Source organism: Hordeum vulgare, chromosome 2H (genome assembly GCF_904849725.1).
Source record: "Hordeum vulgare subsp. vulgare chromosome 2H, MorexV3_pseudomolecules_assembly, whole genome shotgun sequence".
Classification (NCBI taxonomy): domain Eukaryota; kingdom Viridiplantae; phylum Streptophyta; class Magnoliopsida; order Poales; family Poaceae; genus Hordeum; species Hordeum vulgare.
Genome location: NC_058519.1, coordinates 645,933,980 through 645,957,607, shown reverse-complemented (window position 1 = coordinate 645,957,607; position 23,628 = coordinate 645,933,980). Strand labels below are relative to the sequence as shown.

The following is a 23,628-nucleotide window of genomic DNA, read 5'->3' as shown; positions in this document are numbered from 1 at the left end:
CACTGCCGGTTCGACTCGATCCGGGCGGCCCCGACCCGTCAAGCCGCGCCGGAGATCGAGGAGGGCTCGCCTGAGGCCCACCAGGCCCCGCGGTGACCGGCAATTCCGCCGCCAAGGAGGTGCGGAGGTGCGTCCCCGCGCCCGCCCGCGCTCCCTCCCTCCCGCTCTACTCCGCTCCAGGGAAGGGAAAGAGCGCATCTTGGAGGGACGATTTGTCCGTTCGTCTTCGTCCCGCTGCTGGTGCGGTGGGTTGGCTCGCTTGCTCTGCTCCGCTCAGCTCAGCTCAGCTCAGCTCACGGGGCCGGATTTGGTTTGGCGGTGTGGGTGCGGTTGGGGCGTGAATTAAAAAAGGGCGAGGAGGGGGAGTGGTTAGTTCTTCCCTTGGCCGCTTGCAACGGGAGCGCTGCTTCGTTGGCTCGCTCGTGCCATTAAAGGCGTCTCCTTCCTCCCTCCGCCCCCCTCTCTCTCCCCCCCGTCGCCCGGTGGTTGGGTTCTTGGAAGATCTGCGGCGGTTCTTGCCAGGGGTTTGCGCAGATTTGACGAATCTGGAAGGAGGAAGAAGAGGACGGGGGCAGGCTCTGATTCGCCGTGGTATTTATGTGCCATGAGGAAGCTCTTCTTCTCCGAGTTGACCTCCTGCAAGGAGACCAAGCTCCAATCAGCCACCCATTCATGGCTGCCCATGGACAAAGGCAAGCTCTCCAAGTTCACTGGCCACTCCAGCTCCTCCTCCTCGATGTAAGCCTTCTTGCTTCCCCACCATCCCTTATTTCCTTGCAAGAACGCAGTACAAGTGCTCTGTTTGCTGCTGAATTGTGCTATGCCTTTGGTTAATTACTCTGGTCTTAGTGTGGTGAACATCAAAATTCAGATTTTTAGTGCTGCTAGTTGGTTTTGGGCGTCAAGAGCCAGCTGATTCAAGTGCCTTTCCTTGTCTTTGCGATGCAGAGAATGTCTGATGAAAATGCCAGAGCCGCCGGTCCTCCCGCACTTCAAGCCCGCTGACTACGTTGACATACTGGCTCAGATTCACGAGGAGCTGGAGTACTGCCCTCACGATGAGAAGTCGTGCCTGTACCTGCTCCAGTTCCAGGTCTTCCGTGGGCTTGGCGAGGCCAAGCTGTCGCGAAGGAGCCTCCAGGCTGCGTGGGAGAAGGCGAGCACGATACATGAGAAGCTCATATTCGGGGCATGGCTCAAGTACGAGAAGAGAGGGGAGGAGCCGATATCTGACCTTCTTGGCTCGTGCGGCAAGTGCTCTCAAGAGTTCAAGCTGCTGGACTTCGTCTCGCAGATCTCCGCCGAGTCGCATGGGATAGGCTTTGACGACGAATCTGATGAATTCCAGGGCTCCCCGGTGGTTCATTTCAGGATAAGAGATGACATGATTGCTTGCGATAGGCGGAAGCTTGCGGCCTTGTCAACTCCACTGTATGCGATGCTTAATGGTGGGTTTAAGGAATCACATCTTGAGGTCATTGACATGTCTCGGAATGGCATCTCCCCTATTGGCATGCGGGCCATCAGTAAATTCAGCCTGTCAGGAAGACTACCGTATTTGTCAGCAGAAGCTATCTTGGAGATGCTTGATTTTGCTAACAAATTCTGCTGTAAGGGCCTCAAGGATGCTTGCGAGCAAAAGCTTGCTTCTTTTGTTTCTTCCAGGCAAGATGCTATAGATTTCATGGAATGTGCTATTGAGTTGGGCTGTTCCATCCTTGCCGCGTCATGCTTGCAGGTGCTCTTGAACGAGCTTCCAGAATGCTTGAATGATGAGCAAGTGGTTAGGATATTCTCCTCTGCGAATAAGCAGCAGAGATCCACTATGGCTGGCAATGCATCTTTCTCCCTATATTGCCTTCTTGGTGAAGTCTCCATGAGCATCAGTGCAATATCAGATGTGACTGTAAGCTTCTTGGAGAAGCTGGTTGACTCAGCATCAGATTCTAGGCAGAAGCAATTGTCCTTGCATCAATTGGCTTGCGTCAGGTTGCTACGGAAAGATCATGCTGAAGCTGAGCGCCTGTTCAATGCCGCCTTTACCGCTGGTCATGTCTACTCGGTAGTGGGATTGGCTAGATTGGCCTCTCTGAGGAGTAATAAACATTATTCTCTCAACTTGCTTGACTCTGTCATGTCATCTCGTTGGCCTCTTGGGTGGATGTATCAAGAGAGAGCCCTATATCTGGACGGTGATAGCAAGCTGGAGAATCTCAATAAGGCTACTGAACTGGACCCTACCCTTACATACCCCTATATGTTTCGAGCTGCATCTTTGATGAAAAGGCAAAGTGTTGAAGCAGCCCTGATGGAGATTAACCGGATCCTGGGATTCAAGCTGGTCCTGGAATGCTTGGAGCTAAGGTTCTGTTGCTACCTTGCTCTAGAGGATTACAGAGCTGCCTTATGCGATGTACAGGCAATCCTCACGCTTGCTCCAGATTATCGTATGATTGGTGGTCGGGTGGCTGCGAAGCAGCTGCGTACCCTTGTGATGGAGAATGTAGAGCAATGGACGACTGCTGATTGCTGGATGCAGCTTTATGATCGGTGGTCCTCTGTGGATGATATTGGATCTCTCTCGGTCATATATCAAATGCTGGAGTCAGATGCTGCTAAAGGAGTACTGTACTTCAGACAATCTTTGCTACTTCTCAGGTAACTTAATTAATTTATGTCATTACAGAGAATAATTAATAGCTGGCATAATGCGGTTGGTTAGTCTATCAATAATTGGCGTTGTAGATGCTACAATCACATGGTTTGCATGCCTGGCATGTCTTGGAATGCTAATTCAGTAGACGTCTGATCACTGATCAGCATAGTTGCACATGCCTCCTCCATTATCTAATTCTTTGGCAGTATATGTTAGGACTAATGCAATTGTCTTTGTTCTTTTTCCAGATTAAATTGTCCTGAGGCAGCAATGCGCAGCTTGCAGCTTGCTCGCGAGCATGCAGCAAGCCAGCATGAACGACTTGTTTATGAAGGATGGATACTGTATGATACTGGCCACTGCGAGGAAGGATTGCAGAAAGCGGAAGCATCCATTGCCATACAGAGATCATTTGAGGCGTTCTTTCTAAAAGCTTATGCTTTAGCTGATTCGAGCCTCGAGCCGTCAACCTCAGCAACAGTCGTATCGCTTCTTGAAGATGCATTACGGTGCCCCTCAGATAGACTTAGGAAGGGCCAGGTAAGACTTTTGTACACCTCTTTCTCAGTTCCAATTAGCTAAACATTCCATGCATGATCGTCGTCTTGTTTCTTCTGTGGACATGTTGCGATATAGAGATTCAGAGATCTTATACCGTAAATACGTATGTAGCAAACAAGGGTTTTGTCTTGGGCTCACAAATTACGGAGTGGTAATTTGTTGACTTTCTTACCTATTGCTTTTGTGTAGTATTATGCATGTGCATTTCTTCATCATTTGTTAAATGTATAGGTGTCTCTTTATGATTCAGATCAGGTGTTGCTATACATAGCCCTTGTTAGGATGTCATATTCATTGTTGCATTGAGTAATGGGAATGGTGCTCTTATACCATTAAAAAATTGTTGTCCTGGTGCTCCTAACATGGCAACTCATTAACTGGTCTCTTGAGGGCACTCAAAAAGTGATTTGATTTCTTGTCAAGTGGATATCTTCTTGTCGAAGTTAGCATGCCATACCATCCAGGGTATAGGATGCCACTTTACCATATATATGGAGCAGGTTGTTGGGTTCAGTAGCTGCTCAAATGAATTCCAACATTTTTGTAATCATCTTAGCTACCTGCTGGTGTTTATTTCTGCATCAATTATAACCTACTTAATTGAAAACTGTTTCTTCAGCACAGCTTGATCCAAGTTCATATATAGGCGATTCTGTAACTTTCTAGACTCAAATGTCCAGACAAGAAGCATCTAACACATATAGTTGTTTCACATCTTACAGGCTTTGAACAACCTTGGGAGTGTTTATGTGGATTGCGGGAATCTAGACTTGGCAGCTGAATGCTACATTAATGCTCTAAAGATTGGCCACACGAGAGCTCATCAAGGCCTCGCCAGGGTTCATTTCCTTAGGAATAACAGGACCGGTGCATTCGAGGAAATGACAAAGCTGATAGAGAAGGCCAGGAGTAATGCATCAGCATACGAGAAGAGGTCTGAGTATTGCGACCGCGATCTAACTAAAGCTGATCTGCAGATGGTCACCAAACTTGACCCCCTGCGTGTTTACCCCTACAGATACCGTGCTGCTGGTAAGCGCTTGTACCTGCCTAGCATATCTAGTTTTAGATCACCAGTTTCAAAGAAGGTTGAAACTTTGAATACAAAATTCTGGTCAAAGTAGTTCAATTTATTATTGGTTGTAGCTCATCTGCACCCAACTCCCAGAGAGGGTTTGTTGGTACTTTAACAAACCAACTATCCAGTTCCTAACATGGGCTAGTAATAAGTCAATGTTGTTTGCCATATTCTATGCTAGTTGGTGTAACAACCACACATTTCATTTAGTTCCTGAAGTAGCTCATCTGTTTAAAGTTTTCATGCCTCCTTTATGCTGATGTGGTCTTCTGTATGACCTGGTCCTCAGTTCTGATGGACAACCACAAGGAGAAAGATGCGATCTCAGAGCTGACCAAGGCAATCGCCTTCAAGGCGGACCTGAACCTGCTCCACCTGCGTGCGGCCTTCCATGAGCACGTGGGCGACATCTCAGGCGCCCTCCGGGACTGCCGTGCAGCACTTTCCGTGGACCCCAACCACCAGGAGATGCTCGAGCTTCATCACCGGGTGAACAGCCAAGAACCCTGAGCCCGTTGTTGTACATACAGGAGGGGCTGCCATAGCGAAAACCCATACCAGTGTATGTTCTGTACCATACACAGCAAGCAGTAATTTTTAGTTTTGATGGTGTCTAGTGCGGCTGTAAGGATTGTGATCATCAAAACGTCTAAAATTAAGCCACGTGCTATATGGAAAATATTACAATTTCCACTTTTGTCACTTGGCTACACTAACTGGGCAATAGGCTTCAGCATGCAACAATACACTACATCCTGCAGATTGAACTGAAGGCCTGGCTATTGTGTTCTTCAGTTTTTGCACTGCTGTAAAGCTCCACTTCTTTTGTGTTAGTAGTGGATCTGTTATGACATGCAATTTGATTTGTCCATTGTGTTACCATTTGCATGTTCTGTAAACTGGTAAATATTAGTATTAATTAATCCTCAGACTGGAGATGTAAAGATAGTTCAAGTAGTTGTTTTTGCGTGATTAACTATGGTCAGGGTCTGAAAATTAGATATCGTTTCTGATTTTCATGGTCGGTAAACTGGTAAACGACACTACCAATTGTTGCATATGATTGAAGACTGGAATGATCTGCATGAGATGGTTACCGCTGCATGTTATTCCCCTGATGGACAGGTATAGTTATTTTCCTTGTTAGTGAACATGTGTACTGATCATGAAGCTAGATGAGCTTATGCTATATTTCTCTGTTACTTTTGAAGGTTGCAATGGCGGGATCTCACAAGGGAAGTTGCCATTTATTTGATACAACTGGTATGCCACTCTAATCATAGTTAAAAGCATCTGTCAATGTTATTTACAATTAAGTAATAGTAGGCTGATATAAAAAAGCATTAATATGTAGACACGTACTCACTTTCTGTAGTGTTTGATTATGCTGATGACTGCAGAAAAGAAGCTTCAGTACAAAAGTCAAATAAATCTAAGAATGGGAACAAGAAATCTGTCCAGAAGAAAATTACTGGCTTCCATGTACTCCCTCCGTTCCTAAATATAAGTCTTTTTAGAGATTCCACTACGGACTATATACGGAGCAGAATGAATGAATCTACCCTGTAAAGTATGTCTATATACATCCGTATATAGTCCGTAATAAAATCTATAAAAAGACTTATCTTTAGGAACGGAGGGAACTTATTTGTGCAGTGGATGCATTAGGAACTTAATACTCCCTCCGATCCATATTAATTGTCGCTGACTTAGTGCGAAGTTGTACTAAAATCAGCGACCATTAATATGGATCGAAGGGAGTAGTTAATACTCGGTTAAGAAATACTCATGCTTAGCCTTCTTGAGATTTGGACTCTAAAATTCATCTGTTAATGTGATGCCACCAATACCAGCTAAAGCATCTGTATCTCACGCAGCAGTTTGCTCCAGGAAGCTCCTTCGAAGTCCTGACTACTTCTGCGGATTGAGGAATCCGTGTTGTTAATGACGATGAGTTTCTTCACAAATTTAAAGGTAACATTTCGTTCTCCTCCCATTGTAAAATATCTAGGATATGTTTGCTGATCAAAATAAAGTTTTATTTTTCGCAAATCCAGAGCACATGAACAATGTTATTCTGTGTAATGCAATTTGTGCTGACCTGTTTCCCTTGGAGGGAAACACACACACACACAGGGAGATTTGGTGCACTGCACGACTTGTGTCTTTTTTCTGTTTCTTTCTTCTCACTAACAAATGAACCAGATACAATGGCTTAAATAGCGAAACGTGCAACGCACCAAGCCTCACTGGCCTGATCACCATGCTGTTTCTTTCTTCTTATGGACCCACTCTCCACTAGCTAGCTACATGCACGCACACGTTCTCCACTTGTGCAGCATCACCGCAACGGCTGTACAAGCCAGCCAAAACAGCATGCATTCACGTTCTCCACTTGTGCAGCATCACCGCAATGGCTGTACAAGCCAGCCAAAACAGCATGCATTCAGCCGGCTGACACTAACAACCTCCATGCAATCTACTCCCTCCGCCCCATAATATAAGGACGTTTTTGACACCCTTATATTATGGGGCTGAGGGAGTAGCTAACTAACACAGGTATACACGGCACTTGCACGTCCAGGTTGCATCTCCACTGGGTGCACTGGGGCCGTTCCTTGTTCACTGAAACACACGTGTACACAAAACGACTCCAAGAGCACCTGCATGGTTGCCCTTGGCTGCTAACTTGCGGAGCATGGTTGCCCTTGGCTGCTAACTTGCGGATGTGCTCACGTCGCTGCCGCCACACACGCTTCTATCTCTGTGCTTCTCCAGCTGCTGTTCCGCCCGTGTCATGAAGCAGCACATGCAATTTTCCTTCAACCTATTAATGAGATCTGTGACAATGAACTATGCAATACAAATAAAAACATCAACTAGACCTATACAACAAGGCAAACTCTAACAGAGCAATGCCTTTGCATTCACTTTATGTTTGATATTCTCAACAGGGGTTCAGCAATGCTAGAAGCCAAATCTCAGCTTCTGTAGCTGCAGAGAGGAAATTTGTAGTCTGTGCCAGTGAGGACTCCCATGTGTTAATGTGTATGTCTGGAGACATGGCAGCAGTCCCCGTCCAAGCAGAAGCAGAAGCAAGAGTCCATGATGTAGCTGTCCGACTCGGATGGCCTGGCATCGTCTGAGGGTCGTAGCAGCAGACAGCCAGACACAGCGATTCGGACGGTGCAGTGAACTCTGTCCCTGAAGCTCCTGTACAACAAAGACAATGGGCATGAACCGAATGGGACTGCTCAGAGATACACCGAGAGCCCAGTTTGCCAAGCTGGTTCAAAGCACAAACACTAGCAATCATCCAGTTGAAGCAGTGTCCCAATCCTTGCTCGACAAACAACCACCGTCTGCCAAGAGCAGTCGTTGTCATGGCTGCAGAGCGCCTGTCTGTGCGGGGTTTGGTAATTGTCATGGCAGGACGAGGAGGAAAAACCAGTGTGTTCCAGAATTTTGGTTTTCCCGTTCGAGTGTAAAGGTAGTGTAAGAGCGCGGAGCTGTTGGTTTCTACTGTATAGGTATATCTTTTATTTCTTCACCAGTTCACCTAGAATCTCAACTATTTGAAAGTTCTGGGGACTGGTTAGCATGCATGCGTCCACCATTCATCATCATTTGATGGTTCGTGTTACGTTTTTCTAGTTCGGTCAAAATTTGTCGTGTTACATAGTATATTACGTAATACGTATTTCATTCAAGTATTTCTTGTGTGCTGCATGATGTTTCTTTTAGGACTTTGATAACTAGCGAACATCAGATTTGTTTTAGAAGGGTATGGCAGTTTTTCAAGCATGACAAATGAACCTTTTGTTATGGCAATTTCCATGTTCAGTTTTTATTTTTTGCTAGAATTTGCCGTGATTGTTAAAAGAAATTGCATCCTTACGACAACATAAATTACCATAAAACAACGTCAGATTTTGTTCTACTTTTATTTATGGGGTTTCTTCAAAAAATTTAGGTGTATCTTTCGTCGTGTATACTAGTAAAATAAGACTAATTGTCAGATTTTTTTAGCGAGTACAGTTTTCTGTCTGGTTTAATGTTTCGTCGTATATCAGCAAAACTCGAAAGCATGAATCACTAAACACATTGAACCGTTAAAAGTTTCTCTGTTTTGAGATCACTCTGTTGAAAGTTCTCTATGTTTTGATGCCTTGAGAGCTCACTTCCCAAACCACACCATTCTTTCTACTACTGCTGATACAAGTCTCTCTGTAATTGTATTGGTATTAGCATCCAATACATTTATTTGTTCATGCCTTGGTTCTTTATTTGTACAGAATAGATAGCGTATTGCAATTAAGTTCATGAACAAAATAACATTACGTGCTTCACTACTACTTCCTCAGTCCCAAAATAAGTGTACCTGATCAGTATAAAATTTGTATAATTTAATATTAAATCTGGGACACTTATTTTGTATTTTTTTCTTGACAGTGATGATTGATGATTGAGCAACAACACCATATATAACCATTTATTGTAAATATGTAATATTGTATCACTGCACGGACCAAACTACATCGTCCTCCCTGCTGATCATGGTCCATTGATTCAAACAACAATCGCCACATCATTTGTACCTAAGCATGAGAAGAAACGCAGTGAAGTCGTGGGAGGATCCATGGAGCTACATGAGCATGAGCATGAGTACATTCCTAGCTCAGGAGACACACTGGTAATAAGGTAAGCAACAACTAGCTGATCGATCGAGGCTGCGATGATAAAACAGGAGCCTCGAACGCGCTGGCGGCACGCTGACTGACATGACGAAGCCGATCATCAGTTGCCGGCCGCCGGGGGTGGCGGCGGTGGCCAGGTGAGCTCCAGGCCGCCCAAGTCCTCCCACGCGCCGGTGGGGGCGAGCGCCCCGTCGCAGCCACCCCACGGCGCGAGCCCGTCGTAGAGGTTGTCCGTGGCCGCCGGCGTCGTCCACGGGAACCCGCCGAGCCCGAGGTCGAACTGCGGCAGGAAGACGGGGCCGCCGTCGGTGAGGAACGGGAAGACCGGGAGCGGGGGGAGCGTGTCCTGCTGCGGCGAATCGGAGGAGGTCGTGTGGGGCTCGGCGGAGGGCCTGCGGCGCTTGTTGCTGCTGCCGGAGCCGCGGCGGCACGCGCCACCGACGGGGACCTTGCGCAGGGTGCCGCCGTGCGTCCAGTAGCGGCGGCAGGTGCGGCAGTAGTGGCGCGGCTGCGCCGTGCTGTAGTTGTTGTAGTAGCAGAACTTGGTGTCGCTGGAGCTGCACCGCGGGCACTCCAGCTTCTCCTGCTGGCTCTCGCCATGCTTCTTGGTCACCGCGCTCTGCTGGTCACCACAGTTCACCACACGCGCGCGTTAGCAGGTACGTACGAATGCCGCTTGCCGGAGAAGAGTCGGACAGAGCGAGCACTGAGCAGAGAGTCGACTGACCTGCGCGAGGGGCTGCCCTTCATCAGCAGCGTCGACGGCGGAGTCGGCGGCGAAGGGGCGCTTGGCGCCGGCGGCGGGAAGGAGCGATGCGGAAGCTGGAGCCATGGTTTGCCGTGCGGGCGGAGCAGCGCATGCCGTGTCCGACCCGGCCGGCTTAAAAAACGTGCCGCGGGCGCGCGTGGTGACCACCGGCTAGCTAGTTCTAACTGAGCTACCCGTAGCTAGGCAATTAGCTAGGAGAGGAAGAAGAGAGTGAGACGTAGCGGTCAGTCTGAGCTGGATGGGCGGCGGCGGCGGCAATCAGATGATGGAGCTGAGCTGACGGGAGCGGTTGGTCGTGGCCTACTAGCAGTAACCTATGCGAGGCCGTGCGTCCAGTGGGTGTCCTATATATAGAAGCCGGCGCGGGCGCGGGGCTTGCGTCCGAAGGCAGCTTAGCTTCCTCCACCCGCGTACGTCGCCGTCGGCGTCAGCGTCAGCGTCGCGTTACATGCATGTATGTCTGGCACGACCGGGGACACAGACCATGCCCATGCCTGATTAGTGGCACGAGCAGGAGCGTTCGGTTTGCTGAGGAATCGAGACGGAACGGGCCGGCGTCCATGGCGTGGTGGTGCAGAGGAGACCGGAGAGTTCTCGCGGTCCGTCCGTCCGTCCTCGGTGGTGGACGGAATCTTGCAACCAGTCCGGTCCAGACATGCATGCACGCGCGCTCTCGCACTGTCATGCTCTCGTGATCGGCAAGCGGGCATCGTCGCGTCAACATCTGGCGGCGCCGCCACTGGGACACGGCGCAGCGAGGCGCCGGCCGGACGCATGCATGCAGTGGGTGTGGACGAGGAGCGATTGGTGCGGGTCGGGGGTTAACGGGGACGGACTCGAGGTGGCCCTCCGGTCGTCCTGTGCTCTGCTCGTCGCCTCACCGTGACGCGGCGCGGGGCCCGTCGGAGGTTGGCGAGCTAGGATCTGGGCTGAGCAAGGACATGGTCGGTGCCGCTTTTTCTACGCGCCGTAAGTGCTGTCACCGTCACGGACGGGTGGCCGATGCGACCCACTCGCCGGCGTCATTCCGCGCCTCTCGTCGACCGATCCATCGGCCTTGTCAACCAAGATTCAGGACTCAATACTCAAGTCTGTTTACCGCCAGACCTAAAGGCCTACAAACGAATCTCTCTTGAAATTTCTTGCCATACCTAAAGTCCTAAACGATATTCACTTTTTGATAAATACTTCCTCCGTTTTAAAAAAATAAATAAATGTCTCAAGCTTAATACTTCCTCCGTTCCTAAATATAAGTCTTTTTAGAGGTTCCACTAAAAAACTACATACGGATGTATATAGACATACTTTAAAGTGTAGATTCATTCATTTTGCTTCGTATGTAGTCCCCTAATGAAATCTTTAAAAAATATTTAGGAACGGAGGGAGTACAAAATTGTAACACTTTTTTCGAGATGGCGTGAGTATTGTTTCTATCAAAATTATCTAGAATGGTTTTAAAATCCTTTTTTTTTGCGGGGTAGGATGTTTTTAAAATTCTAGACATGCCACAACGGAGAGTAAATAAACCAGGGCGAAAACACGAGACAATGTGTATGGCGTGCAGAGCAGATTGAGCACAAGGGGGAGAAGCAGGTGCTACCGTGACTTCAAAACAGGGACATTGTAGGTCAAGATGGAGAAGTTGACGACAAGAGCATGTCGAGCAAGCGAAAAGTGGCAACCGAGGGGAGAAAATTTTAAGAGAGTTATCCATATGATCGAATTCTTCCATTCCCTTTGTACTTTGCATGAGTATATATCTTCATACCACCATACTTTACTTTGGTTTCCTCGCGGACTGATTATCGCTGGCATAAAAATAGCAAAACTTAAATTGCAAGGGCATGCATGTATAATCATTGATATAGATAACATACTCTTATCTATAGTCCCTTTGTTCTACAATGTACTACACATTGATTTTTTTTTTACCAGTTAAATTCTATATACTTTAATCAAGTTTACACCTTCATAATGTATATATTTGGTATCGTATTTATAAACATGTTTTTATAAACTTTAGCAAAATTTGTAAAGTTTGACTTTCTAGAAACTATATGCACTATATTATAGAACGGAGGAAAGGGAATATCATCTATGTCGTTAAGAGAAGACGAAAGACGTACTATACGAATACGATGAACTATTCTTTTCATTCCAATTTTTTGTTGTCTTAGACTTGTATACATCTATTTTTTGATAAACTTAAGACTAGAGTTTCGAGACGGAAGGAGTATATCTTACTGTTATTACCTAAGCTTGTGGAAGTTAATACTACAACATACTGTACTTTACCAGTTCTTTTTTCCTGATCTGTGAATATGTGTACCAGGTTTGATTACAATTGTTCTAGGTTCCATTCCTACGTGCGCGTATGTGTGTGTCAGCTGGTCTATCCGGCCGGCCCGCGTTACGAGGCAGCTAACATGTTTGCGGTGGCGATTGATCCAGTCCAGTGTAAACGTGAGTTGAGTGTGTCGGCAGAAGATTAGCCACGAGCAGTACCAGGAGTGCAGGACTCAATAGAGAAATTGCACTTTCGGCAACGCACGGACGTCGACCGTTGACTGACTACACAGCCGTTGCAGTCTTCCAATTTTCAGACGGATCTTCTTGGGTCCAGTCATCTTAAGTGAATCTGCTTGGATCTGGCCGGCGTTCTCCTCTGACGGATCCGTCATGGATTCAACCGATCCTTATTTCCATTGTTGTATTTGTAGACATGGCACTTCAATCTACGCCTATCATTGTCGGAGAGGGTTGATGTTCTGGTGCGCTGATCGTCTCCAACCTTAGCATCATTAATTGTTGATTAACAAAAGAGCCCGTGCGTTGCAAAGGAAAAACAAAATCCTCGTTTGCACCAAACGACTCATTCATGTTGCCACTTCTATCTTCCATCTTCTCCTTTCAATATTATCGGGGTTTGTGGTTTAATATGGCATTGTTCTTTAATTTCACCCCTTTTCTTTCATTTCCTCATGAGAATCTTCGCCTTTCGATCTTATCGAATTTTGTGATTTATGCCACTGTCTTTTAATTTCGTCCTTCAAAATATCATACACTGTACATTTGACTACCTAGGATGATCCTGCTAGGGATACACCTCGGGAGTTGAAACATACCTTCCACATATTTGATAATTTCAAAATTCGATAACGACTATTTGACCTCAATGAACATGTATGTCTAAGTTTAGCAGTAACAAAAATATACTGAATTAAACCATGCAAGTCACACACCATATATAATAATGATATTTCTAAGTATATCAAGAAAATTACATTGTTAGCTCAGAGTAACCACACAGGAAAATATATAAAATCACGAAGATGCACACTATTACAATAATTTTGTTGTGGTGAAATTAAAACAAATAATTATTATGCAATTGGGAGGAAATGAGAAAGATAACAACAGTTTGATATTGTGCATTACATTTGACTACCTAGGAAGATATCCCTTTGATCTGCCTTAAAAATATCAAGCTTAATTAGTGTGCCTAACTTTCATCAGGGAGTATCTTTGTAACTACTCTACCATGAAGAAGCTAGGAAAATTACTAAAAAGGATATTGTGTGAAACGCACGTGTAATATAATCTTAAAAAAAAGATTTGTATTAAGTTTATTCGAAACCCTAAACTTGTAAAGAAATATGTGCAAACATTAGTAGCTACATTCTGAACGAAGATTCTGTTTAATAACGCACGTCTCAAACATAAGTGCGGTGGGCGAGCGGGGCGCGGCGCATGGGCGAGCGGCGCGGTGGCCCGGGACAACCGACGCTGAACCGGCGCGACGAGCGGGGCGAGGGGGCGACGACCTTCGTTGCAAGTGGGGCGAGGGGGCGGCGACCTTCGCGGCGAGCGGGCGGGGCGAGGGGGTGGCGACCGGCGAGCATGCTGCACTCACACACTACGGAGCGCATATTTCCCCTCCTCGACCTCCCAACACTGCCTCCAGGCTCCAGCCCTCCACCATTGCAACTCGCATACCTCTCCTCTTCCTCATCAACTTCCGCCGAAGCTTGGACGACCCCGACCTCCCTCCCCACCGTGACATTGGGCTACGGCCGGTCATACCACCACGGCTGCGGGCATGGCGGAAGGTCCGTTGGTGGGGAAGTGCAAAAGTAATATGTAGGAGGAGAGGAGGCGCGAGGGTGTTCACTGGAGAGGTGAGACGTAACACCTTAGTTTCTGCACCAAATATAGAACAACATCGAGTCAGGGAAACAAAACAATAAGAGCAGAGTTAGAACGTAGATGCAAAATCAGCTTCCCATATAGTCCAATTCCCATAGAACTGCCACAGCTACACCCATGGTCCTGAATAATATAAGTTTTGTATGCTCATATATTCATAGATTAAGGAATACGGCAATACCATAGAAAATTAAAATGGAGGACAGTGCAAATGATTTTATTAGTTTGATAGTTTAGAAAAAAACAGTCGGCGGGTTACACAAGAGTGTCCCCATGTCCCAGCTGACCCTTCTGCTAGAAATAACAGTAGTGTTAAGTAAGACACATAACAAAAATTAAGCATCGACTCATACCTCATTTTGACCCGACGAGAAACAACGACTGTCAGAATTGAAAGCAAGACTGTAGCAAGCCCCTGGCAAAATACAGGAATCCATTATAAAAATCGATATGACCATAACTCAATTTTACTACTTGACAACATTCAAGAAACGCGATGACAATCCAGTAATACTTCCGCGCATAAACTGGACGACTTTCCATGCCTCCTTATATTAGATGAAGAAATACAATGGAGTAAAGTAAGGAACTCACGAAGGAGGAAAGTAAGGACGCCGAAACGGATGTCCAAACCCACGAGCCACGAGAGGGCACAACCGTGTTGGGGACATCAGGTTGCAGGCGCTTACATGTATAGGAGTCTCTGCTTCCAATGTTGCAGGTACTTGAACACTGGAAAAATACCATCACTCACTTTAGAATATAGCTGGCACCCGGCGACTGATTAGGCACCGATGCAAACAAAAATCCTAGTCCCGTCTAGGAACACGGCCAGGAAAAGTAACAAATCACCCCGGAAGATAAAGCTGGTGCTTGACATGGCCTATGGCATATGTATATTCACCTCCCATGTTCGTCAGAGACATGTCTCCATAATTTTCCATGTCTGAAAATATATGAGGTGATCATCAATTCTCAAAGAGGAAAAGTGAAACTACAGATCATGAGAGGAGAGAAAAAACTAAACTTCCCTAAAAAATGAACACCCAATATTACGTCAAGATAGGAGTACTGCCCCGATTCCTTCATTTGATTTTCATAATTCTCCATAATTTTCCTTGATTCGTCGTGGACTCTTTTACCACTCCGATCCATATTAATTGTCGCTTATCTAGTAGGAAGTTGGTATATGCATCAGAGGGACCAAGGGAGTACTAATTAGTATTAAAATTTTCTAACTCTGACTTAGCATATTCATATAAAAAAAGTAAGCGTCGATTAAGAACACACTGTTCTAGATTCCACTTCACACTTACTTTCAGTTGTCGAGCATTAGGCAGTAATTGTTCCAGAGACCAAGTCGGTATGCTGCACAAGTAAGGGTCGATCAAGAACACAATGTTCTAGATTCCACTTCACACTTACTTTCAGTTGTCTAGCATTAGGCAGTAATTGTTCCAGAGACCAAGTCGGTATGATGCACAAGTAAACAAGAGGACGCAATGATCATCATGACAATAGTGACAACATAATAGAAAAAAATAAGAACACATGCTTGTAAACGTCAAGTGGTTGTTGATGTGTGGCATTGTCCAACAACAGCGATAGCCATGGAGGAGGATCTTATGTGTTCTACGACAAAGAAGAAAAGCCCCAGCAATCTGAAACCCAGCCCACTGGCTACAGAATGCCTACAATCTCTCATCCATAGAACGGTGAAAGCGTGCATTTGTGGAGATCAAAACAAATTGCAGCCAACGGAATGGTTAGAAGCATATGATGGAACGAGTGAATCACCTGGCTGGGAGAGCGCAAGATTACTTTCCCAATTCCAGTTCTGCTTCAGATTGACTTCCTCTTGATCACGGCTTTCGCTTTATCTGCCTCCCTGATTTCCTGTCAATTTTCGTTTAATGGCTTGCCGATGCCGACAAACTTGGCACCAATGGACCCCAATGCCTGTAGTGTTGTGCCTGCAGCAATGGGAAGCCCGGCATCGTCAGCTGCAGAAACCTCAGATGTCCTTCTGAGAGTCCACCCACCTTCTATAATAGCAAAGATATTGTCACATCCATGAGCTAAACAGGTTTAATATCGTACAAATAAGTGAAATTAAGAAGAGCGTGCTGCAACGCTACAGCGGTAGGCTGCAAGAGCATCAGAGTTATTTTTCATACTACCAAATAAACCAAAAAATCTTTAAAAGAAAGTTGAACAGCAGGGTGAAGCAGTTCCATACCTTTAACTCAGAGTCATCTACTCCAACATAAACAAGTTTTCGTTGTCTTTCTTCCTTTTTCCCAAACGTAAAATTTGTAAAATCTTCAACCTGTGGGATGACAGGACAGAAGCATTGCCGCCGAAAAAATTGGGGAAAATTTGAATAGGCTGAATAATAGATCCCCTAATGTCCAGAGTCTGTGTGGGAGAAAAGAGAACAGTTTGCCTATTCTGCATAACAATTCCAGGATCTTTCATTAGAAAACAGAATTTAGTATTGGTGATGGCTATAGAAAAACAAACGACATTTATAGAATAAGAAACTGTAATTAGTTCCCGCTTAATTCAATTTAGATAATAACAAACGGCATTTATATCCATTGGAGTTTATATGTATCATCTGAGTTTTTCGTGAAGCCTCATAAGCAAATATAGTGACTATGGGTAATATGAAGAAATATGTTTCACTTGCTCCATCAAAAATGGGAATAGAAAATTACAAAACTTGCATGAAGAGACCTACTACTCGGCCAATCAGTACCAAATCTTCCAGATCCCAGGAATGGCTATACATCATCAGTCACGCCAACCTGCTGATGGTTCAAAAAACGCAAGCATGCAAATCTTAGTGATAGCTACAAGATTAGAAAATAAATTCAAATAGAACCGATGAACTTGTAGCATCATCAAGTGGGGATTATAAAGAACAATTCGCTCATGTAAGATCATTGAAACCAGTATAAGGCAAATTCTTACAATAGATGGCCATTCCAAAGTTTATATGGATAAAAGTGGACATGCCTTGCATTGGGACTTACAGCATCACAAGCGCCCTAGTCGTCATCGGGACATAAAACCTTCTCCCGCCTGCTCGGTCGCCATGGGCAAGAAGCCAACAAGGGCTAGCGTTGGCGATGCTTCATGAACAGAGAGATGTTCCCCTGCAATAGAGAAGAGAGGGAGCTTCAGGAACAAAGCACCAACTCAAAAAGTCCAAATCAAAAACCAGAGAGAGAGAGGGAGAGAGAAGTGCTGGAGAAGGCACCTTTTCGATGGCGTTGACACAGGCATTATGAATCTGACCATGTTTACTTCTTTCTGGAAAGCCACTTAAATCGTGCTCTCTGTTTTGGTTTACAAATTTCTGATGATTATGTATGGCTTAATGTTTATACCTGTCGATTTCAAGGGTCTTCTGAACATATCGGTTCTTGATCTTGCATATGCATGCATCTATTGAAGATAAATAAGGCTAATTAGTCTGCCCGTGCTCAAACTTCAGTTATTCTCTCTAATTTCTAGTCAGCCTGCTTTCAACCAGCTACGGACTGTTGAGCAACTTGGGTATATAACATATCTTTCTGTGAGGTACGTCCTTTCAAGAGAAACATACACGGTTTGGCTGACCTCACAAAGCGTGACACCAAACTGAGAATCAACGAATTCATCACAGTGCTCCTGTTTGGCTGGCCTCCTGTACTTATTGCCATTTTCTGTAAAGCAAGTGTTGCAAAAGCATACTGATAAAAAAGAAGGTTCATCACTTTTGGCAACACATGCACTTTAGTTTCCCATTGGAGTAGGCAGCCAAAAATATGTTTTGAAACTGAAATGGAACTAATAGCAAATAAGACCATAGTCGCAATTCACAGTGTGTGTGTTTTCTAGTAAGTGCAATCTGAGCTATCATTCAACAAGGCTAACTGTTGTTAGGTTATCCAACACATTAGAGATATATGGCTGCTCAACCAAAATATCATACTGAACAACAGAAGTTCAGTGGTAAGTTACAGATCCCAAACGCATACTCTTGAGTATTTTGTCAAATGTCATCTACCATAAGAGACAAGGAAATGTTTTTAGAAAATATACTTCAGGGTCATCAGAACTTCCAAATAGTCAATCGGAGGTATGCTCCAAGAATGTAATAGCACCACCAAGATTCTTCTCATTCACACTCATCTGATATCACTTCCTCCTATATATAAATGTTATCAACTGACATTGTATCTTTAGTTTAGATTACTTAACAGACAATAATTTTCCATTTGCATGCCTTTAGGATACAATTGCATGCGATTGTTTTAGTATCAGCAGGCAGTCATGTATAAGTATTGCAGAAAATGCAACCCTGAACTCCAAATGTTCATATGTCATGAATCAGAGAAGGTGAAGTGTTCCAACCTTCACTAACAAGTCCAAGGGTCTCATACTGGATTGATGAATCTGGGGGTGCACGACTTCAGATCCTCATCTCTGGTTTTCTGACTGCTACCTTTGATCTTTTCATGCAAAACAAATTTATCTTTCACCCATACACACTCCAGGATAGTACCGGGATCATTGCTGGAGGGGTAGTACTCTCTGAAAGCCTGTGACACAAAGAGGCAAAACCAAGGAGTTATGCACTGAGGTAACTGCAAGGTCCAGCTACTGCACTTCTGTGTGAAAGCATGATCTTACGCAATACATATTTTTCCATGATCAATAAGGATACAGGTTACCTAGGCCATCGTCGGTTGCCGTTGTCGCTGCACCGTCATGCTCATTATCCTCCCCGCATTGAGCACCTCCTGGACTGGGTGAACAATAAATGAGATGGCAAGCGACTCCGATCTAGATCGAGGTTGTCGTATGCGAGGAAGGTCGCTCGAGGTCTCCATAGACGGGGAAGGTCGATTGGATGACGAAGACGGCTGGATGAAATTGTCGAGGAGGAGAGGCCGCCGATGGCTCCGTTGAGAAGGCAAGTGGATCAGGGACATGTCCCTCTGGATGGAGAATGGAACCGGGGCAGGTGTTGACGATCAGAAAGCTAGATCCCATGGGTGAGAGGAGAGAAGGGGGCCCGTCAGAGGCCTGCGCCAACGCAACCGCGACGCCCCACGCGCCGGAGCCGAACGCGAAGGTGTCATCGCCGACGACGAAGTTGACTTCGTTGGGCCTGACCACCTCCTCAACCGCGGGGGCGTCGGGGCGGCTCCAATCGACGGCCCCGTCGTAGGCCTGCGGCAGCGCGACCGCGGCGCCCCCCGCGCCGGAGCCGAACGCGAAGATGTCATCGCCGGCGACGAAGTCGACCTCGTTGGGCCCGACCACCTCCTCCACCGCGGGGGTGACAGGGCGGCCAGATGGAGGCGGCCTCTTTCCTCCCGCGCGAGCATGGCCGGCGGCGGCATCCCTCCCCCCGTGCGAGCACGGCTGGTGGCGGATCATGAAACGGCTTCCCTGCCTGGCCGGGTGGGAAGAAGAGAGGGGAGATCGTGGGCATCACGAGATGGAGGGGATCAGGATCGAGGAGGTTGGGAGAAAACGGGGTCATGGTCTGTGGATGCGGCTCTTTCGTTTTTTTTTCTAGTATCCAACCGAGGAAACGAGAAGGGTTAGCAGGAGCGGGATCGCTAGACTAGGAGGTACAGGTTTTGTCGTGGGTTAACCGGTTTGGTTTAAGGAGGGATAAAAAAATCGATTGGTTTAAGGAGGGATAGAAAAAAAATCAGTGAACTGTGCTGGTACAAACTGGGGATTGCACGATGTCAAACCATCATGACGACGGCAGATCCCGCTTTAATAGTAGAGATTATCTACGGCGGATGCTCTGCCAGCAGGCGAGGCGACATTGGCCGTCAGCTGCTGGAGCTGGCCGACGTGCTCGTTGTTGGGGTGAGGTGTTCGGTGGCTCTTGATGGCTCTGGCCGGATCTGGCCATCGACCTCTACAGCGGGGAGGTGAGGTGTTCGGTGGCTCTCCGATGCCGCTGGCGCGGTAGCTTGGTGGGAGACGTGTGTGCTAGCGGAGGTGTTGTGTTTGGGGTTGTGGTGTTGGGAGGTGCTCCGGGTGGAAACTTGTGAGGCAAGAGCTTGCCGGCCGACGGTGTTAGCGTTTGTGGATGTCGTCTCACCTCCTTGGAGGCATCGTTGAGGAGTTCTCTTCCTACACACCCCCGGATCTAGTTCTTCGGATGAAAACCTTAGGCCCGGTTGGGCCGGACGACGGCGTCGGCATCGTCACTTCCTCCTTGAGGGCGTCGTCTTGAAGAGCTTTGAATCTCGTTTGCACTTTCCAGGGGCTAGACGCTCGCAACATTGCGGTCGGCTGGGGCTCGTCCGACAATGTGGATGATCTGCGCGGTTTCTGTGTGGCAACGATGGCCCCTTCAAGCGGAGTAGGATTTGCTGTTGGGTTCTGGTAGTTGGTCTCGTCCGGTGTGTTCGAGGGGTCGCCCTACCTCTCTTGTCTTCTGAAGTCGGAGCTGTTTGAGGGGATCCTTGCGGCGACGATGACGTGAAGACGGGTCGTCGGTTCTGGTGCTGGCTCGGTGCAGGTCCAGTGCTTTTCTTCCTTCAATGCTTGTCGGCTGAGTCGAAGCTGCCTGGTCGCCGGCGCGTGTGGTGGACTGTTTGGCGTTGTCCGACGTAGGCCTCTATGCTTGTCTGCGGTGAAGGCTACATCTGTGGTCATCGACAATGAAGTCGGAGTCGCCCTCGTGGAGGCGTGATAGCGATGGCACCGGATTACAACCTCGACGGAGCTCTTCCCCTAGGCGGCGTGTGTGCGTTCTTGTGTAGGTTGTCAGGTCGCCATGTGTGCCCTGTTGTGGCGAGCGCATTGTGACGGTTTTAACCCGTTTTTCCGATTATTAACCGGGCAACTCTCTTCAATCTTTTTAATAAGATCGGTACCTAAGGGACCATGTTTCAAAAAATTATTGATTGTCTACTCTAACAAGGTTTGCCAGACTCCAGTGAAGAACGGGTGATGGTGGTGGTAAGCTCGGCTCACACCAATGCCTGTAATATGTTGTGGGGATTTATGTACTATCGTTACATGCTATTAATAGACATGGGGGCTTTTAAAAAATAATTAAGATGGGCACCAGGACGACAACCCTGGGTTCATTGATTGAGTAACCTAATGACACTAGTAAGCTTGCACGTGCAATGCACGTCTTGAATAATACATTTTTTATTATACTTTAATAATACAACGATCTATTAACCATTTGAAATACAAATATTAGCAAATTTCATAATAACTACACCAAATATGCTCCTTCCTAAAATTTTAAGTTATATATATACTCTAAGTGTGTTACCACATCAAATATGAACATGATACATTTCTAAACATCTAAAAAGTGCAACAACGTAAATATGTGGTATTGGGTGGTGTACTTTAAGAATCCATCAAAAAATGATTCCAGTAGAGTACTTCTATCTGGTGCTTCAGTGATAGGATAAGTTTGTCACACACCTGAACAACCAACAGAAATGAAACTAATGATTATAAAACATCAGGGCAAGGTAACAAAACATGCTTATAGAATTAACCATGGGCTAAGTAGTTACCCTTAACAGAACTAACCATTCTAGATGGTTGGCTGGTCTTGGTCTATTGCATTTATAAAATTACTCAGTCCAACCATTCTAGATAATATGTACTGAATTTATGGAATTACTCGGTCCATCTAGGCTGGTCCAAACATATTTGTATAACCAGTCAACCCATTAACAAAACTTCATGCGGATTAAGGGGTTGTTTGTTCTACACCTAGCAATGCCATACTTTGCCACAAAATGTTACCACACTTGCCTAAGATTAGGGGTTGTTTGGATTGTAACTATCTTTGTCATATTTTTCCACATCATTTTTGCCACACTTGCCTTACTTGAGTTACTCAAATTGTTAGTCACATTCTTGCCTAATGGATTCTTGTCACACTTTCTGTATGTATGACATATGTAGTTCACTCCTTATATTTTTTTTACCATAGGTGTAGCAAGAACGAAACACCCACCTAACTTCGTCAAATTTGACTAAGGTGAGGTGTGGTAAAGTGTGGCAAGGTGTGGCTAGAAACCAAAGAACCCCTTAGTTCTTCAAAATAAGAGCCACAAGCTGGCAAGTCTAAGGGAATATTGTTGGAAATATGCCCTAGAGGCAATAATAAATTAGTTATTATTATATTTCTTTGTTCATGATAATCGTTTATTATCCATGCTATAATTGTATTGATTGGAAACACAGTGCATGTGTGGATACATAGACAAAACACTGTCCCTAGTAAGCCTCTAGTTGACTAGCTCGTTGATCAAAGATGGTCAAGGTTTCCTGACCATAGGCAAGTGTGGTCACTTGATAACGGGATCACATCATTAGGAGAATCATGTGATGGACTAGACCCAAACTAATAGACGTAGCATGTTGATCGTGTCATTTTGTTGCTACTGTTTTCTGCGTGTCAAGTATTTGTTCCTATGACCATGAGATCATATAACTCACTGACACCGGAGGAATGCTTTGTGTGTATCAAACGTCGCAACGTAACTGGGTGACTATAAAGATGCTCTACAGGTATCTCCGAAGGTGTTCGTTGAGTTAGTATAGATCGAGACTGGGATTTGTCACTCCGTGTGACGAAGAGGTATCTCGGGGCCCACTCGGTAATACAACATCACACACAAGCTTTGCAAGCAATGTGACTTAGTGTAAGTTGCGGGATCTTGTATTACGGAACGAGTAAAGAGACTTGCCGGTAAACGAGATTGAAATAGGTATGTGGATACTGACGATCGAATCTCAGGCAAGTAACATACCGAAGGACAAAGGAAATGACATACGAGATTATATGAATCCTTGGCACTGAGGTTCAAACGATAAGATCTTCATAGAATATGTAGGATCCAATATGGGCATCCAGGTCCCGCTATTGGATATTGACCAAGGAGTCTCTCGGGTCATGTCTACATAGTTCTCGAACCCGCAGGGTCTGCACACTTAAGGTTCGACGTTGTTTTATGCGTATTTGAGTTATATGGTTGGTTACCGAATGTTGTCCGGAGTCCCGGATGAGATCACGGACATCACGAGGGTTTCCTTAATGGTCCGGAAACGAAGATTGATATATAGGATGACCTCATTTGGTTACCGGAAGGTTTTCGTGCATTACCGGAAAAGTTTCGGGCTCATCGGTAGTGTACTGGGAGTGCCGGGAGGGGTGCCGGGGACCATCAGGAGGGGTGTCACGCCCCAAGGGGTCTCATGGGCTATGGGAAGAGATTAACCAGCCCCTAGTGGGCTGGAATAAGTTCCCACTAAGGCCCATAAGGTTTGAGAAGGAAAAAACACAACGTGGAAAGAGTTTCCAAGTGGGAAGGTAGAATCCTACTCCAAGTAGGATTGGAGTAGGACTCCTCCACCTCCAATTTCGGCCAAACCTTTAGGTTTTGAGGCTGCCTCCTCCCCTCCCTCCCTCCTATATATAGTGGGGTTTTAGTGCTGATTTGAGACAACTTTTGCCACGGCAGCCCGACCACATACCTCCACGGTTTTACCTCTAGATCGCGTTTCTGCGGAGCTCGGGCGGAGCCCTGCTGAGATTAGATCACCACCAACCTCCGGAGCACCATCACGCTGCCGGAGAACTCATCTACCTCTCCGT

General features: G+C 46.1%; 3 protein-coding genes across 7 annotated transcripts; 1 reads left to right on the top strand and 2 right to left on the bottom strand.

Annotated features, from left to right (window-relative positions):
- Positions 1 to 9: 9 nt before the first annotated feature.
- On the top strand, positions 10 to 8,008 carry LOC123428337 (ETO1-like protein 1). 4 transcript variants are annotated; one of them, XM_045112537.1, is made up of 8 exons: positions 10 to 738; positions 949 to 2,658; positions 2,905 to 3,196; positions 3,940 to 4,249; positions 4,585 to 5,420; positions 5,507 to 5,558; positions 6,186 to 6,269; positions 7,250 to 8,008. In XM_045112537.1, the coding sequence occupies exons 1-5, from the start codon at positions 605 to 607 to the stop codon at positions 4,803 to 4,805; spliced, it is 2,667 nt and encodes an 888-aa protein (XP_044968472.1). In that variant the 5' UTR covers positions 10 to 604; the 3' UTR covers positions 4,806 to 5,420; positions 5,507 to 5,558; positions 6,186 to 6,269; positions 7,250 to 8,008. The 4 variants fall into 4 exon arrangements, with proteins under 4 accessions (XP_044968472.1, XP_044968470.1, XP_044968473.1 ...); XM_045112535.1 differs by having other exon boundaries at positions 6,176 to 6,269; XM_045112538.1 differs by having other exon boundaries at positions 6,173 to 6,269; positions 7,290 to 8,008.
- Positions 8,009 to 8,753: 745 nt separating this feature from the next.
- Positions 8,754 to 10,090, bottom strand: LOC123428338 (dof zinc finger protein 2-like). Of its 2 annotated transcripts, none has more exons than XM_045112539.1 (2): positions 9,720 to 10,090; positions 8,754 to 9,614 (listed from the first exon to the last, which is right to left on the bottom strand). In XM_045112539.1, exons 1-2 carry the CDS (start codon positions 9,822 to 9,824, stop codon positions 9,093 to 9,095), a joined length of 627 nt encoding a protein of 208 aa, XP_044968474.1. In that variant the 5' UTR covers positions 9,825 to 10,090; the 3' UTR covers positions 8,754 to 9,092. The 2 variants fall into 2 exon arrangements, with proteins under 2 accessions (XP_044968474.1, XP_044968475.1); XM_045112540.1 differs by having other exon boundaries at positions 8,754 to 9,611.
- An 8,713-nt stretch (positions 10,091 to 18,803) lies between these two features.
- On the bottom strand, positions 18,804 to 19,403 carry LOC123428896. The gene has a single exon (XM_045113002.1). The coding sequence runs from the start codon at positions 19,401 to 19,403 to the stop codon at positions 18,804 to 18,806; it is 600 nt and encodes a 199-aa protein (XP_044968937.1).
- Between the last annotated feature and the right edge of the window lie 4,225 nt (positions 19,404 to 23,628).